This window comes from Pteropus alecto, unplaced genomic scaffold, assembly GCF_000325575.1.
Source record: "Pteropus alecto unplaced genomic scaffold, ASM32557v1 scaffold159, whole genome shotgun sequence".
In the NCBI taxonomy this organism is placed as follows: Eukaryota; Metazoa; Chordata; class Mammalia; order Chiroptera; family Pteropodidae; genus Pteropus; species Pteropus alecto.
This window is the reverse complement of record NW_006443122.1, coordinates 1,031,580-1,044,449: the sequence shown is the minus strand read 5'-3', so window position 1 is coordinate 1,044,449 and position 12,870 is coordinate 1,031,580. Positions and strand designations below refer to the sequence as shown.

The 12,870-nt window shown below is 50.6% G+C and overlaps 1 protein-coding gene across 5 annotated transcripts in view; it reads right to left on the bottom strand.

Annotated features, from left to right (window-relative positions):
* Positions 1 to 12,870, bottom strand: part of IQSEC2 (IQ motif and Sec7 domain 2) — a 78,280-nt gene that overhangs the window by 19,951 nt on the left and 45,459 nt on the right. For all 5 annotated transcript variants that reach the window (XM_025040548.1, XM_015597912.2, XM_015597915.2 and 2 more), the window contains one exon: positions 518 to 779. In XM_025040548.1, the coding sequence (XP_024896316.1) occupies positions 518 to 779 (262 nt within the window). The remainder of the gene's footprint in view (positions 1 to 517; positions 780 to 12,870) is intronic.

Genomic DNA, 12,870 nt, shown 5'->3' with positions numbered 1-12,870 from the left:
AGGAAGGAAGGAAGGAAGGAAGGAAGGAAGGAAGGAAGGAAGGAAGGAAAGAAGATTGGACCCTAAAGTCCCAATACCAAGACATAGCCACAATTAACATTTTGGTATATGTCCTTCTAGGTTTTTTTCTATACATAGTATTTTGTGTCCCCTACTTAGCTGAACGATATCTTGTGTAATACATTGTAGCACAGTCTTCTGAAATTGTCAACCTATGTGCAAGCTTCTCCCACTACACAAAGATTTTTGAGAACTGGGTCCAGGTCTCATTCATCTTTACATCTCCGGTGCCCAGCATGGAACTTAATCAGTGTTTGCTGAAGGAATTGAAAGTTGGTGGATAGGTGGTGAGTGAGTCCCCAAAAGGGTGAAGGGTCCTGGAGCTAGTCTCCTCCCATTCCAGTCTTACTACCCCTCTCTGGATACCACCCTCAAGTGCCATATCCCAATTTCTCCCTTGGTTCTATCTCAACTCCATTCCCACTCCCATTCCCAGCCAGAGTCATCTCCTCTGCACCTTCTTGTCCTGCAGGTCCGTGGAGAGTTCATAGCTGTCCGATAGGGCCTTGGAGCGCTTTATCTCCTCCTCCTCCTGCTTCCTCAGGGCGACACTGGCTGGCTGGAGGCGAGCCCGCTGAGCCCAGGGAAGGCCCACCCCAGCAGGCGGGCCCCCCATGTGGCTGCTGGTAGGGGGCAGCTGGCTCAGCCGGTAGGGGGGTTGGCTCCCAGGACTATCAACCGCTGTGCTCAGGTCACTGCCTGGGGCATCACCCTCCACACTGTGGGGATGAGATAAGATGAGCCAGGATGTAGGAACAAAGGACGGACCTGCTGGGCCAGATTGAGAGTGGGTGGACCAGATTCCTTCCCACAACATCATTCCCCCCAGCTTATTCACAGATACAGGTACCCCAATACTTAAAGGCCAAAAGGGAGTCATAACCCCCAAGTTGTCTCCTCATTGCCCTCACGACCCCTTCCTTTTAGGCCCCCTTGCCTTCACAGCTCTATCCTCATTCCCCTTCAGCCCCATCTCTCACAGCCCCATCCTCGACTGCCCTTTCCCCTCCCACAGACCCTGTCCCCTCACAGTTCCATCCTCTAGACTCCTTTTCCTCAATGCTTGGTCTTCTCAGTCCTGTCCCCAGTCCTATTCACCCCTCACTGACTGGTCTCCCCATGGCCACGTCCCCTCACAGCCTTATCTCCCGGACTAGTTTTCGCTTAGTCTTGTCCTCTCAAGCTCTTTTTTCTAACAGTCTTGTCCCCAAACAGCTCCATCTCAAAATCCTCCTTCCCTTGATGGACCAGTTCCCTTACAGCTCCAGCCCTCCCTCTCCAGACCTCTTCCCCTCACAGATCCATTCCTTTATGGCTCTGTCCCCAACACATCTCGTGCTATGGTTTTCCTTCCTGCCTGATCCCCAGCACCACCCCAGATCAGCCCTGTCCCCAGGCCCAAAGTCCACCCCCGCATCCTTGGCATCCAGGCTCTCCCCTCCCTGCCCAGCCCTGCCCCCTGCAGCCCTGCCCCTGCCCTCAGCTGCCTGGACTTGGGCCTGGCCAGTTCCCAGGGTTCCCTGACAGCTAAGTCACAGGGCTCAGCAACAGTGGGAGTGGCCTCTCATCCAGCATCCTCACAGGTAAAGAGCTGCCCTGCGGGGCAGCTTCCTTTTTCTCCTCATGGCTTCCTCTGCTCAGCTGGGGGGAGGAGGGCAGGGGGTCTTGAGGTTGAAGAGTGGCAGGAGCTGGGCACTGGGCCTTGCCGCCCTGGTTACTCAGAGCTGTTGTTCTTCCAGACCTGCTCCCATGGTGCCATGGCAACCAGGCTGCCAGGGAACCCAGGTGGCGACAGAGCCCAGATGCCGACGCCCTGAGCCAAGAGGGCATGGTGAGGAGCTACGGAAGCAGGAGAACAGAAGAGAGAGTCGGGAGGGGAGGGACAGGCAGGTGAGGCCTGGAGAGGGTTGTGGGGTAGGAGGAATGAGTGTAGATGGGGCCCAGATAATGAATGGTCTAGGGGACTCTTGGCTGGTTAAAGGGTTAAGCAGCCACTCCCTAGCACCTACTTGGCAAAGGCCAGGGTGCAGGGCAGAGTAGAGCTGAGATGGGTGTGAGGGGACTCCCTATCAGCGCAGGAGCTTGAGCTGCAACAGGCCTGCCAGCCTTGCAGAAGAGCATTTCGGGCTGAGTGCTGGGCGTGGTGGCAAAGCTGTACCCAGGAGGCTGGGTCCTGGGCTGCAGGGTTGGAGCTAGGCTCCGCCATGGTGGGAGCTCCCGTCCACTGTTCATCTTCCACACTCTCAAGCCTTAGTCTGCAACAATGTCAGAAGCCAGGCAAAAACAGACTGGGGGCTGCCCTCTATCCCAAATTCTCTCTTCTCCTGGGCCTCAGGGACCCCCTCCAGGAGTCAGACCCAGTTCAGCTTCCCCCTGCCCCCACTCCAGGCATCTAAGCTGTTCCTCTCTTGAGAGGACTGCAGAATCCTGCCCACCACCTCTCAAATCTCTCCCCTTCCAGGACACTTTTCCAGCTCAATTTTGATCAACTGCTTTCTTTGTTCATGAATCATCCATAGCTCCCACTGCCCATAAGAGATAGCCCAAGTTCCTTATTGTGGCATTTGAGGCATCTCCAAGGTAACGATAGCTAATGCTTGAAGAACACTTAACATGGTCAGGCACTGTTCTTACCACTTCGCATTTAATAACTTGTTGATTCTTTAAAAGAAGCCTATGAGGCAGGTATTGTTATTTATCTTCCCTTACACATAATCTGAGGCCCAGAGAGGTTAAGTAACATATTTATGATCACACACGGCTATTAATGGTAGAGCCAGGATCAAAATTCAGACAGTCTGACTCCACAGCTCATGCTCTTAAACATTAAGCTATGCTGCAGGGGTGGCTGCCAATCCCCCACCCCATCCGCCATTCCCTCCACCCTGGCCTGGTCCTGTTTCTCCCCAATACTCCTCTGCTTTCCACCTCCAAAGCTGCTCATACAGTACCTTCCATCTGGAATATAGTCCCTATCATCTCTACCATCTGCAATCTGAGAAATCCCCCCACACTCTAGTTCCATCAAGATTCAGGTCATATGCCACCGCTAAAAGCCTTCCTGAAGCCCATTTCTGGCCAGAAATGATGGCTGATCCTGTTTAGAGCTCCCACACACAGCACATGTCTGTCCTTTTTATGGAACAGGTTTGCTTTGGCAAAGTGTGACAGCTATTTGCGTTCATGACTCCCAGAATCCCAGCACGGGAAGAAAATTTGGTAATCTCCTAGCTAACACAGAGCACAAGGCCTAGAGCAGAGCAGGTGCTCAATAAAAGCTTCTGGAGTAAGGAAGTCAATGAATGAGCTTTGGTGGGCCGTTGCTAATAAATTCTCTCACCTAAACTTTGACCACAGCCTCCAGTCTCCTTTTCCAACCCATTCTCCATCCTGTGGCCAGAGCTTTCCAAAGTACAAGTCTGACCACTTCACTCTCTCACTGAAACCCTTCCATGGCTCCTCCTGACTCATTCAGAAAACAACTAAGCACTTTCTCTGTGCCAGGCATAGTGCTGGGTGCTGGAAGCATGACAGTGAACAAGACGCTTAAGATTTGTTCCATCAAGGATGTGGCGTTCTAGTGGAAGAAGCAGACTATAACTATATACTATCATTTCGGGTAGGGATAAGTGCTAGAAAGGAAAATACAGAATATAATAAAAGGTACTGTTTTAGATGTAGTGGTCGAGGTAGGTCTTTTTGAGGAAATGGCATATAAGCGGAGCCCTGATGGAAAGGAGTGAGTGATCTATGTGGTTATCTGAGGCAAGAGCAGTGCAGACAGAGGGTAGAGCCAGTGCAAAAGCCTTGAGGTAGGACTGTGCCCGTATGTTTGAGGAACAGAGGGGAAAGTGATAGAAGATAAGATAAGAGAGGTAATAGGGGCCAAATCATGAAGGGCATTCAGCCCACAATAAAGACTGGCTTTTTCTCTGATTGAGATGAGCAGAGGAGGGCTGAGATCTAACAGGTTTTGCAGGTATTATCATCCACAGGATAACCTCCAACTTCCTCACCATAGCCATGGATGGCTCTCCTGACCCAACCTCTACCTCATATACCCTCTGCCCCATCACCCCAACCTACCTACCTCCTGCTCATCCAACATTTCTCTCAGGTGTGCCTTTCCATGCCTGCCTGCCCCTTCCACACACGTTGGTTTACAGGCCCCTCCTCTATGCTGCCATAGGACCCTATAGTTACTTCCATCCCCAGGGCAAGAACGTTAATTAGCTCTTTGAAGCCTTGCAACTTATTGAAGCAGGTATCATTAGTCCCATTTTATAGATGAGGACACTGAGGCTCAGGAAGGTGATGTAAACTGGCTCAAGGTCACACAGCTATCAAGTGAGAAAGTCAGGATGCAAACCCAGGGCTCAGGCTGTCTTTTCAAGACATCTCACTGCCTCTCCCCACTTCTGGCTGCGTGCTGCCCCTGGCTTTCCACTCTGGCGATTCACCCTTTGAGAGCTCACTACCCGATTTGGTTGCAAAGGGAGTAGTGAGTGGCAGGGAGGTCAGGCTGTAAACACAAGCTCCCTATAGGGCCTGTCAAAAGGATCGCGCTTGCTCTTCATGATGGACATACTGCTGAAGAAAAGGACTTGGAGACATGAATCCCTTAACTCAGAGTGCGCTCTCTAGCGCGCTCTTGCGCGCGCTCTCTCTCTCTCTCTCTCTCTCTCTCTCTCTCTCTCTCTCTCTCTCTCTCTCTCTCTCTCTCTCTCTCTCTCTCTCTCTCTCTCTCTCTCTCTCTCTCTCTCTCTCTCTCTCTCTCTCTCTCTCTCTCTCTCTCTCTCTCTCTCTCTCTCTCTCTCTCTCTCTCTCTCTCTCTCTCTCTCTCTCTCTCTCTCTCTCTCTCTCTCTCTCTCTCTCTCTCTCTCTCTCTCTCTCTCTCTCTCTCTCTCTCTCTCTCTCTCTCTCTCTCTCTCTCTCTCTCTCTCTCTCTCTCTCTCTCTCACACACACACACACACACACCTATGTGCGTGCTCTGCTGGGCTATTCTGTGGGGGAACTGAGAGCGTCCTCTGCAGCAGGGAAATAAACCATGTAACACGAATAACCACAGTAAAAAGCTGAAAGTTCTCAGGGCTAGGGAACAGAGGAAGTGCTGGGGTTGCTCAGGAGAGAGATTCCTTCTGCTTGGGGGTGGCTGAGCAGAACAAAAATAAATTCGCACTTAAAGTGCACTTTCCCTGTATCAGGCATTTTCTGCATATTATTTAATACGCGTGGCAAACGCGAAGGAAGAATTAGGATTCCTGCTCTGCAGGTGAGGGAAAGGGCTCTGAGGGGGGAAGCGACTGCCAAAAGTCTCAGAGCTAGGAAGTGGCAGAACAGGGACTCAAAGCCCAGAGCCTGTGCTAGTTCCCCTGCTGCCCGAAGGCTTCCTGGGGGAGGAAGCTATTGAATGGGGCCTTGCCTAAGAGGAACCGATAGAGATAAGGAGTGAAGGACCTTGTGAGCCAAGAGACTAAGATGGGGAGAAGCAGGGCAGGACGTTTTGTAGGGATTCAGGGTAGCCTGTCCATGGCAGGGGCACCAACTCTCCCGGCTGCTGCTCCTAATGGGAGGTATCTCTCCCTCCTTTCTTTTATTGGTGCTGCCCAGATCCAGGCAGCCAGCAGGGGATGGGATCGGATGAAGTTGCCATGGAAATAAGTGGGGGCTGTTGCTATAGATACCATAAGATGAGGGCAAGAGGAAGCTAGGGATGCTGAGGACTATCCCCATGGCAACTTGGGCTGGAAGCGGGGAACGGAAATGAGAGACAAGAAAACAAAATGAGGAGGTCAGCGCACTTAGATAAGGCCAGGGGCTGTGGATTCTGGAGGAAGACTGGACAAAGAGACCAGACCTAGTGGTGGTGGTGGGGTGGAGATTCCAGTCACCTCCCTCTTCTCTGACAGCTTTTCTGCAAGAGATTTCTGCTGCCCAATCTCAGCGCCATGGAGATTCCAAACCTGAGGCCAGCCCAGCTTGGCACAGGGGTTGGCAAGGGAGAAGGACTGACTGGGTAGATAATGGACAAACACAGGCTGGCGAGCACACAGCACTGGGTTTGAATCCCAGCCCTGCTTCATTGCAGCCCTAAAAATAATAGTTGTCCTTTACTGAATACCTACTTTTTGCTAACACTAGCAACCCTGCAAGGTCTGGGTTGTTCCACCTGAGGGGGTTAACGCAGATGAGTAAAACTGAGGTGCTGAGGGATGAAGTAATTTGCCCATAGTCTCAAAGCTCAGCAGTGATGGAGCCAAGAGTCAAATCAAAGCTCCTGCTCTTACCCACTGCCCTGTACTGAGCAGCCCCTTCAAGGTTGAATCCCTGCATTTTTCAGGTCCCCATGCCTTCCCACAGTGGAACACAGAGGGCCAGAGTCTGTGTAAATATTTGCGGAGTGTGTGCATGAGGAAGCAACCCAGGAGGAAGCTGGAAAGCCTGAGGTGAGTAGGCAGAACTGCCTGACTATGAGAGCAATGTTTGGCTGGCTGAGGGTAGAAGATCCACAGAACTGTGATGAATTTTATGAACCCTCCAACCACACAGATGCAAAATGAGACCCCAACAGTCAAAGTGACTTGCCCAGGGTTGCACAGGATGAGAATCCAAGTCCTCTACCTTCCAGGCCAGTGTCCCACTTTTAACTTTTTCGCTGAATCTGTCCAACCTCCTCTTCCCAACCTTTAAGCTCCTAGACATCAGGAACAGCAGACTACTTCCACTTCTTAGGCTATTGTGAGCTGATCTGCATCACCATGCCCGTGCTCATGCCCAGGATGCCCTCCATCTCTGCTTCATCCACACACTCCTTCAGTCTGGGTAAGCTCATCTGCATTTTGCAGCACCGTAGGCAGGCAAGGCCTCCTGGGAAGTCGGTTCTGACTCACTCAACCCCCACCCCAAACCTGACAGGGTCAGCTATTCCCTTCTCTGTGTCCTGTGCACACTCATGGCACGTGTACTTATGTCCAGTTAAATTATGATTCTCTATTGAAGTGTCCATCTCTCATCCTGCTCCTGTTTCCCAAGGGCAGTGGCTGGTGTGATTCACCTCTGTGGACCCTCCAAGCCCAGGCCAAGGTCCAGCACACAGTAAGCACTCAGCAGCCACCTTGGTCCCCTAAGAGCACAGGTAGCAGTAATGTGTGTCTGTGTGACCATCTTGGCTGACGAATGTCACCCTAGAAAACACAGCCCCACATGCTCCAAAGCCACCCACACCCAGTCTTGTGATTATTTCCACCGGGCACACTCAGAGAGCCTACCAGGCACAGAAAGTTGCCACCTCACTCGATCGACCTCACACACTCAAAATTCCTTGCACCCAGCCTCATACAATTACATTCCCTCAGAAACATACCACTGCACAGTCTCTCACTCCTGTTAGACCTGTCGGCCTCATATAAAGACATGCACATATATGCACAGGCATAAACTTTTCCCTTACAACTGATAGAACCGTTCCCACTTCCCACAGCACAGGCCCTCAGCCAATTCAGTTGCCTACGCCATGGCTCCCACCATGGCCATCTGACTTTGACTTGCCCCGTCCCTCCATTTAGTTGAACACCTACACCCTACTTCCTTCTATCTCCAATCAAATGAAGGATAGAATGTTCTCCCACTCCCTAGCCACAGGTCACCTAGACCCACATGCACTTTAGAGCCAGTCAAACAGAGCAATCTATGCACCATTCCCGAATACGACCCTGGAGCTCTCCACAAGTTTTTGTTCGTGCTCTGTCTCCTGTAATGTCTCCTCACCTCTCGTCACCTATTCGAACCCTTCCCGGCCTTCCACTCTTGCTCCACCCCCTCCAGAAAGCTGTCCTGAACGTCACCCCGCAGTCCACCTTGACAACTCCTTCCTCTTTGGGCCAGGAACATATTTTGCTCATCACTGAAGCCGTTTCTGCTCAATCATTTCAACCCTTCGCACCCTGCTTACTTCCCCAAAGGATTTCTCATCTCGCCTGGGAAATAGAGAACTGATGGAGAATATAGCCACTATCTTAATTTTGATCCCTCACAATATTTAGCTTGAAGCCTTGCACACAATAAATGCTAAAGCAATGCCTTTTGGAAGAGTAAATAAGAGGGAGAGGAAGAGAGGGAGGGACAGAGGAACAGAAGGAGGAAGAAATAAATGAGAGTTTGAATGAGTGAATAAGTAGATAAGTTTAGTAACCGAGTGAAACAACGAGTGAGGAAATGAGGCGAGCCTCTGGAACAACTATGCAATCAATGTGATGGGGATGCTGAAGGGAGAGAAGAAAGAAAGGAGAGGAGGGACTCTCACCTGGGCCTTAATCAAAACAAGAGCCACCAATCACTGAACACTTACCTAACCGCGCATCGGACCCTACGCTGGGCTCCCTGTGTTTTCTTGCTAATCTTCATGACAGCCCAGAGCAACAAATGGAGATACCTAACCAAGTACAGAGATACCTCACTGTACTCAGGAGATAAACGAAGCTCAAGGAGAAGAAAATCCTTGCTCCAGTTTATGCAGAGAGTAAGCAGCTGAACCAGAGGTAAACTCAGATTTGTCTAATGCCAATGGCTCAGAAAGAGAAAATCAGGGTATGAACCCCCTTGGGGGTCTCCTGGCTTTGCTCCTAACACAGATACATCATAGAAGATGTGGGTTCTACAGCCTGTAAGGACACCTTTCACTCTCCTGCCAACAGCTTCTAGGGATTCTTAGGAACAGCTTCTGGCAGGTGCAGAAAATATTTAGGGTCGCTGCATCTGGGGGAAAACATTTCCCCTCAGATTCAGAGATCCCTAAAGTTGTAGAATCAGAATCTTGAAAGTATATTATTAAGGATTCTTAACATCTCAGAATATTAAAATTACACCATCAGAATTTTTTTAATGGTAGAATCATGAAATCTTAAAACTATAGGATTGGAGAATCCAAAAATCGTTGTAGACATAGAAACCACAGGATTGCATGGCATGCGTCAACTGGATTATCATATTTTAAATTCATAGTTTCTTAAAATTGTCGCATCTCAGACTGACAGAATGTCAGAGCTGGAGGAGCCCTTGCAGATCCTCTGGTCAAGCCTCTCTCCTCCTTTTATACACGGGGGAATCAGGTAGCAAAGAAGCCAACTGACATGTCTGAGTTGGCCAGTTCATGCCGCCTCAGACTGATGGGCTGGAGAAGGCAACAGGCGTGCCTATGGTGAGAGTGCCACACCACTCATTTATTTATCGAGTGCCTTTTGGGTGTTGACAGCACCGCAAATCAAATCCTACTTTCTCTCCCAGCCCCTGTTCCCAGCCCTGGATAGGGAAGCAGGTAAGGCCCTAGCGGGGACAGGAAGAGGAAAACGGGGGTGGGGTGGAACATACATCAGACAGAGAGAAGAGATCAGCTTTTATTGATGGAAATTCCTTTGTACACAGCAACACGTACTCTGAAAGGTCTTTTCTTCCTGATCGTATTTACAGAGCACTACGGGAGTGGCCAGGGGCATGGGACAAGGCCTTCAAGCAGTGGAGGAGATGGCAGCGATGGCCATAGCGAAGAAACGAGCAACGAGGAACTAGGCAGGCTGGGTCCCGCCCTCTCTGGTCCTCTGAGCCCTAGGCACCCTGCATCTCTGTTTGTGCTCACAGAGGACAGAGGTAGGTCCTTGGGATGTCATTTGGAGACCTCTCCAGGAGTGGCAGGCTCCAGGGTGCCTGGGGAGCGGGGAGTGGGGTGTGGGTGCAGGACGGTTCCCGTTCCAAGCTCCAAGCTCCAAACTCTGCTGTTCCCATATTTTAGTCAGACCTAGGGCTCCAGCCTTTATAATTTGGGGCCTGGAGTCCAGGGGAAACAGCAGTGGGGATGGGAATTCCAAGAAGTTGGGGGAGGAAGGGACACGATGCTTGTCCATCTGATTCTTGAAGCAGGGATAAGGTCCCATGGGGGATCCCGGGGCCGGGGAGGCAAGGCGGGGAGTGGAGGGGAGCTGGTTAAGGCTTTTGCTTCTGCATAGAAAATGACCCTTGTCCTCTCAGTTATCGAGAGGAGGGACTGCTGCACTCGGAGGCCGGACAGCAGAACTGATGAGCGTCTTCCTCTTCCTCTTCCTCAGTCTCCTCCTCCTCCTCTTCCCTGGGGCCAGGAAGGGCAGGGTAGAGGCCACAGGCGGCGGGTGACAGAGAGAGGCAGAGGCATTAGTTTGCAGAGCAGGGGAGATACATGAAGGGCTGGAACCAGGGAGGTGGGACTAGGATGGGGGTCCGAATGGGGAGGCAAGTGTGATGGATTATCCAGGGCCACACCTAACTCGGTGTCTGAAGAGCCTGTTGCTGGTCCTCTCCTGGGACATCCCTCCTGACACCCAGGCTGGGCTTCCTCTTAGGTCCTGCTTAGAGTATATAAACTCCACTTCTGACCTTACAGGGGCCCAATCCTCATTTGAATTTAAATAGTAGCAACCTGCTTTCTGGGGCACTTTGCATACATCATCTCATTTAACCCTCTTCAACAACTCTTCGACATTTTAGAGGTGAGAGAACTGAAGTTCAGAGATGGTGGATAACCTGCTCTAGGTCACATAGCTGGGTGGGCAGTAGAGTCAGGATTTAAACTCGGAGTTCCCGGAGCTCCAAGTCTCTGACTCATCCCACCAGGATCTTTGGGTGAACTTGGCACTAGTTCTAGAAATCCACCCTGTCTTTGAAGGACAAAAATTTGTATTTCCTGAAGGCTCAAAGTTGGGAAAATCGAAGATGCTTAGAAATGGAGTGTGGAAAGCCCACAGCTCAGGAAGCAAACAGATCTGGGTTCCCATGCCAGCTCTACAAGTGCTTCCAGGCTATATTGCCCAAGCATATTATTGCCCCTCTTGGAGCTTCAGTTTTCTCATCTGCAAAGATGAGGCTCATATGCCAACCCCACAGGATTGTTGCAAGGACTGGAACATACGTCAAATGCTTGTGAGCTGAATCTAATTCTCAAGGTGACTGTCTACACCCACACAGAAGCACCACAGAGGTGGGGAGGAATCATTGTAGGAACAAGAGGAATGGTACCAGGGGCCAGTCTGCATGTGGCACTCACTGGAGCTGGACTAGTTTAGTGGGGTGGATGGACACACAATAGGGATGGGGGGTGGGTAGGGAGGTGTGACCAGGTGCCTTGAGAGTAAAAAGCCTGACCTGGGGAGACCCAGTGGAATAGTATCAGCCCACTCCCAGACCCCTTGGCTGGGGGAGGCAGTAAGTATGGAATCCAGGAAACTAGAGGATTGGGAAGAGATGGGAAGGAAAGAGGATAGGCAAGGGAAGGCACTGCTGTCCATGTGACAGACAAGCATGCACGTGTGCACGCACGTATACACACACACATCCATGCATGCGCACTCTCCTCTACTCAGAGTTCCCTTTGAAACACTGTTCCACAGAGTCACTGAGTCAGCAAAACCACATGAACCAGGGCTCAAGTCCTGAGCAAGTAACTCACCCTTCGTGAGTCTCCCATTCCTCATCTATAAAAGGAGAACAAAGCTTCACAACTCTCAAAGCTGTCATGAGGAACAAATAATGTTCTAGGCCCACTGCTCATTCCCTTCATATCCAGGCCAGGCCTCTGCTACCCTCCACCCTGACACTGCAGCCACTTCCTGATTTCTTCTCCCTACTCTCTTGGACCACATTAGCCTTCCTAAAGCCCACCTTCGAGCATGAATCTCCTTTGCTCAGACACCCACCCTGGCTCCCCATTGCTTCCTGGATAAAGTTTAAACTCCTCAATTTGGCATTCGAGGCTCCCCCACCATATGGCCTCACCTGGCCTTTCCTGTTTGCTGAAAAAAGCACAAGCTTTACAGTCAGAGAGGCAGGGGTTTGAATTATCAGCCCTATCGCCTACTAGCTAAGTAAATTTGGGTCCATCTCTTCACTTTTCTAGGACTTATTTTCTTTATCTGTAAAATGAGGAAATACCTCTTCTGCAGGGCATGGTATGATTAAATAAATTCAAGCATGTAAAGCACCTGCCACAAGATAGGTTTGGGGCTTCACACATGGTAACCATTATTATCTGTCATTATCAGTGGCATCAACGTTATCCTGCTCATTCATGCCCAGCCTTCATCAAACTAGTTTCTTCATGATTCCATCGGCATGTCCAGCATGTTCACACCGCTATCCCTTTGCTGATTCTGTTTCTTCCCTCTGCACAGATCTTTGCTTATTGAAATCCTGTTTGAACTTCATGGCTCAGCTCAAATGCTGCTTCCTGCAGGAAGTCCTCCCTAACTCCCAACCAGAAGTATTCTTTGCTTCCTCCTAGCTCCAGCATCCATGTCCTGGGTTAGATATCTCCATTTGTTGCTTTGAACTTTCCTGAACATTTCTTTCACCAATCCCCTCAATGCCCTGTATCCTACCCCCAACAACTACAACCACCACCTCTGCTTTCCTTCCCTGTAAGAAAGAGAGGGCCCCTATGCTATTTAAGGCCAGTCTCTCTGCCTGGGCTCTGGAGCCCACCCCTGCTACCTCCTCCACAGCAATCATCCCCTCTCCCTCTTGTATTTCATCCTCTCCCTCTCTGTGCCTCCTTCCTACCAACATTTATAGAAGCTCAAGTATCTCCCATCTGGGATAAAAACCCTCTATCTGCCCCCACATCTCCCTCTAGCAATCGCTGCCCCTCTCTCCTCTTCACAGCTAAGCTTCTTGAGAAATTTGTCTACACTGGCCATCTCCATTTCAGTACCTCCCACGAGCTCTTCAACCCACTGCAATCTGCCTCATGCACCCACCACACCACGGAAACTGTTCTTAGTAAGGTCTC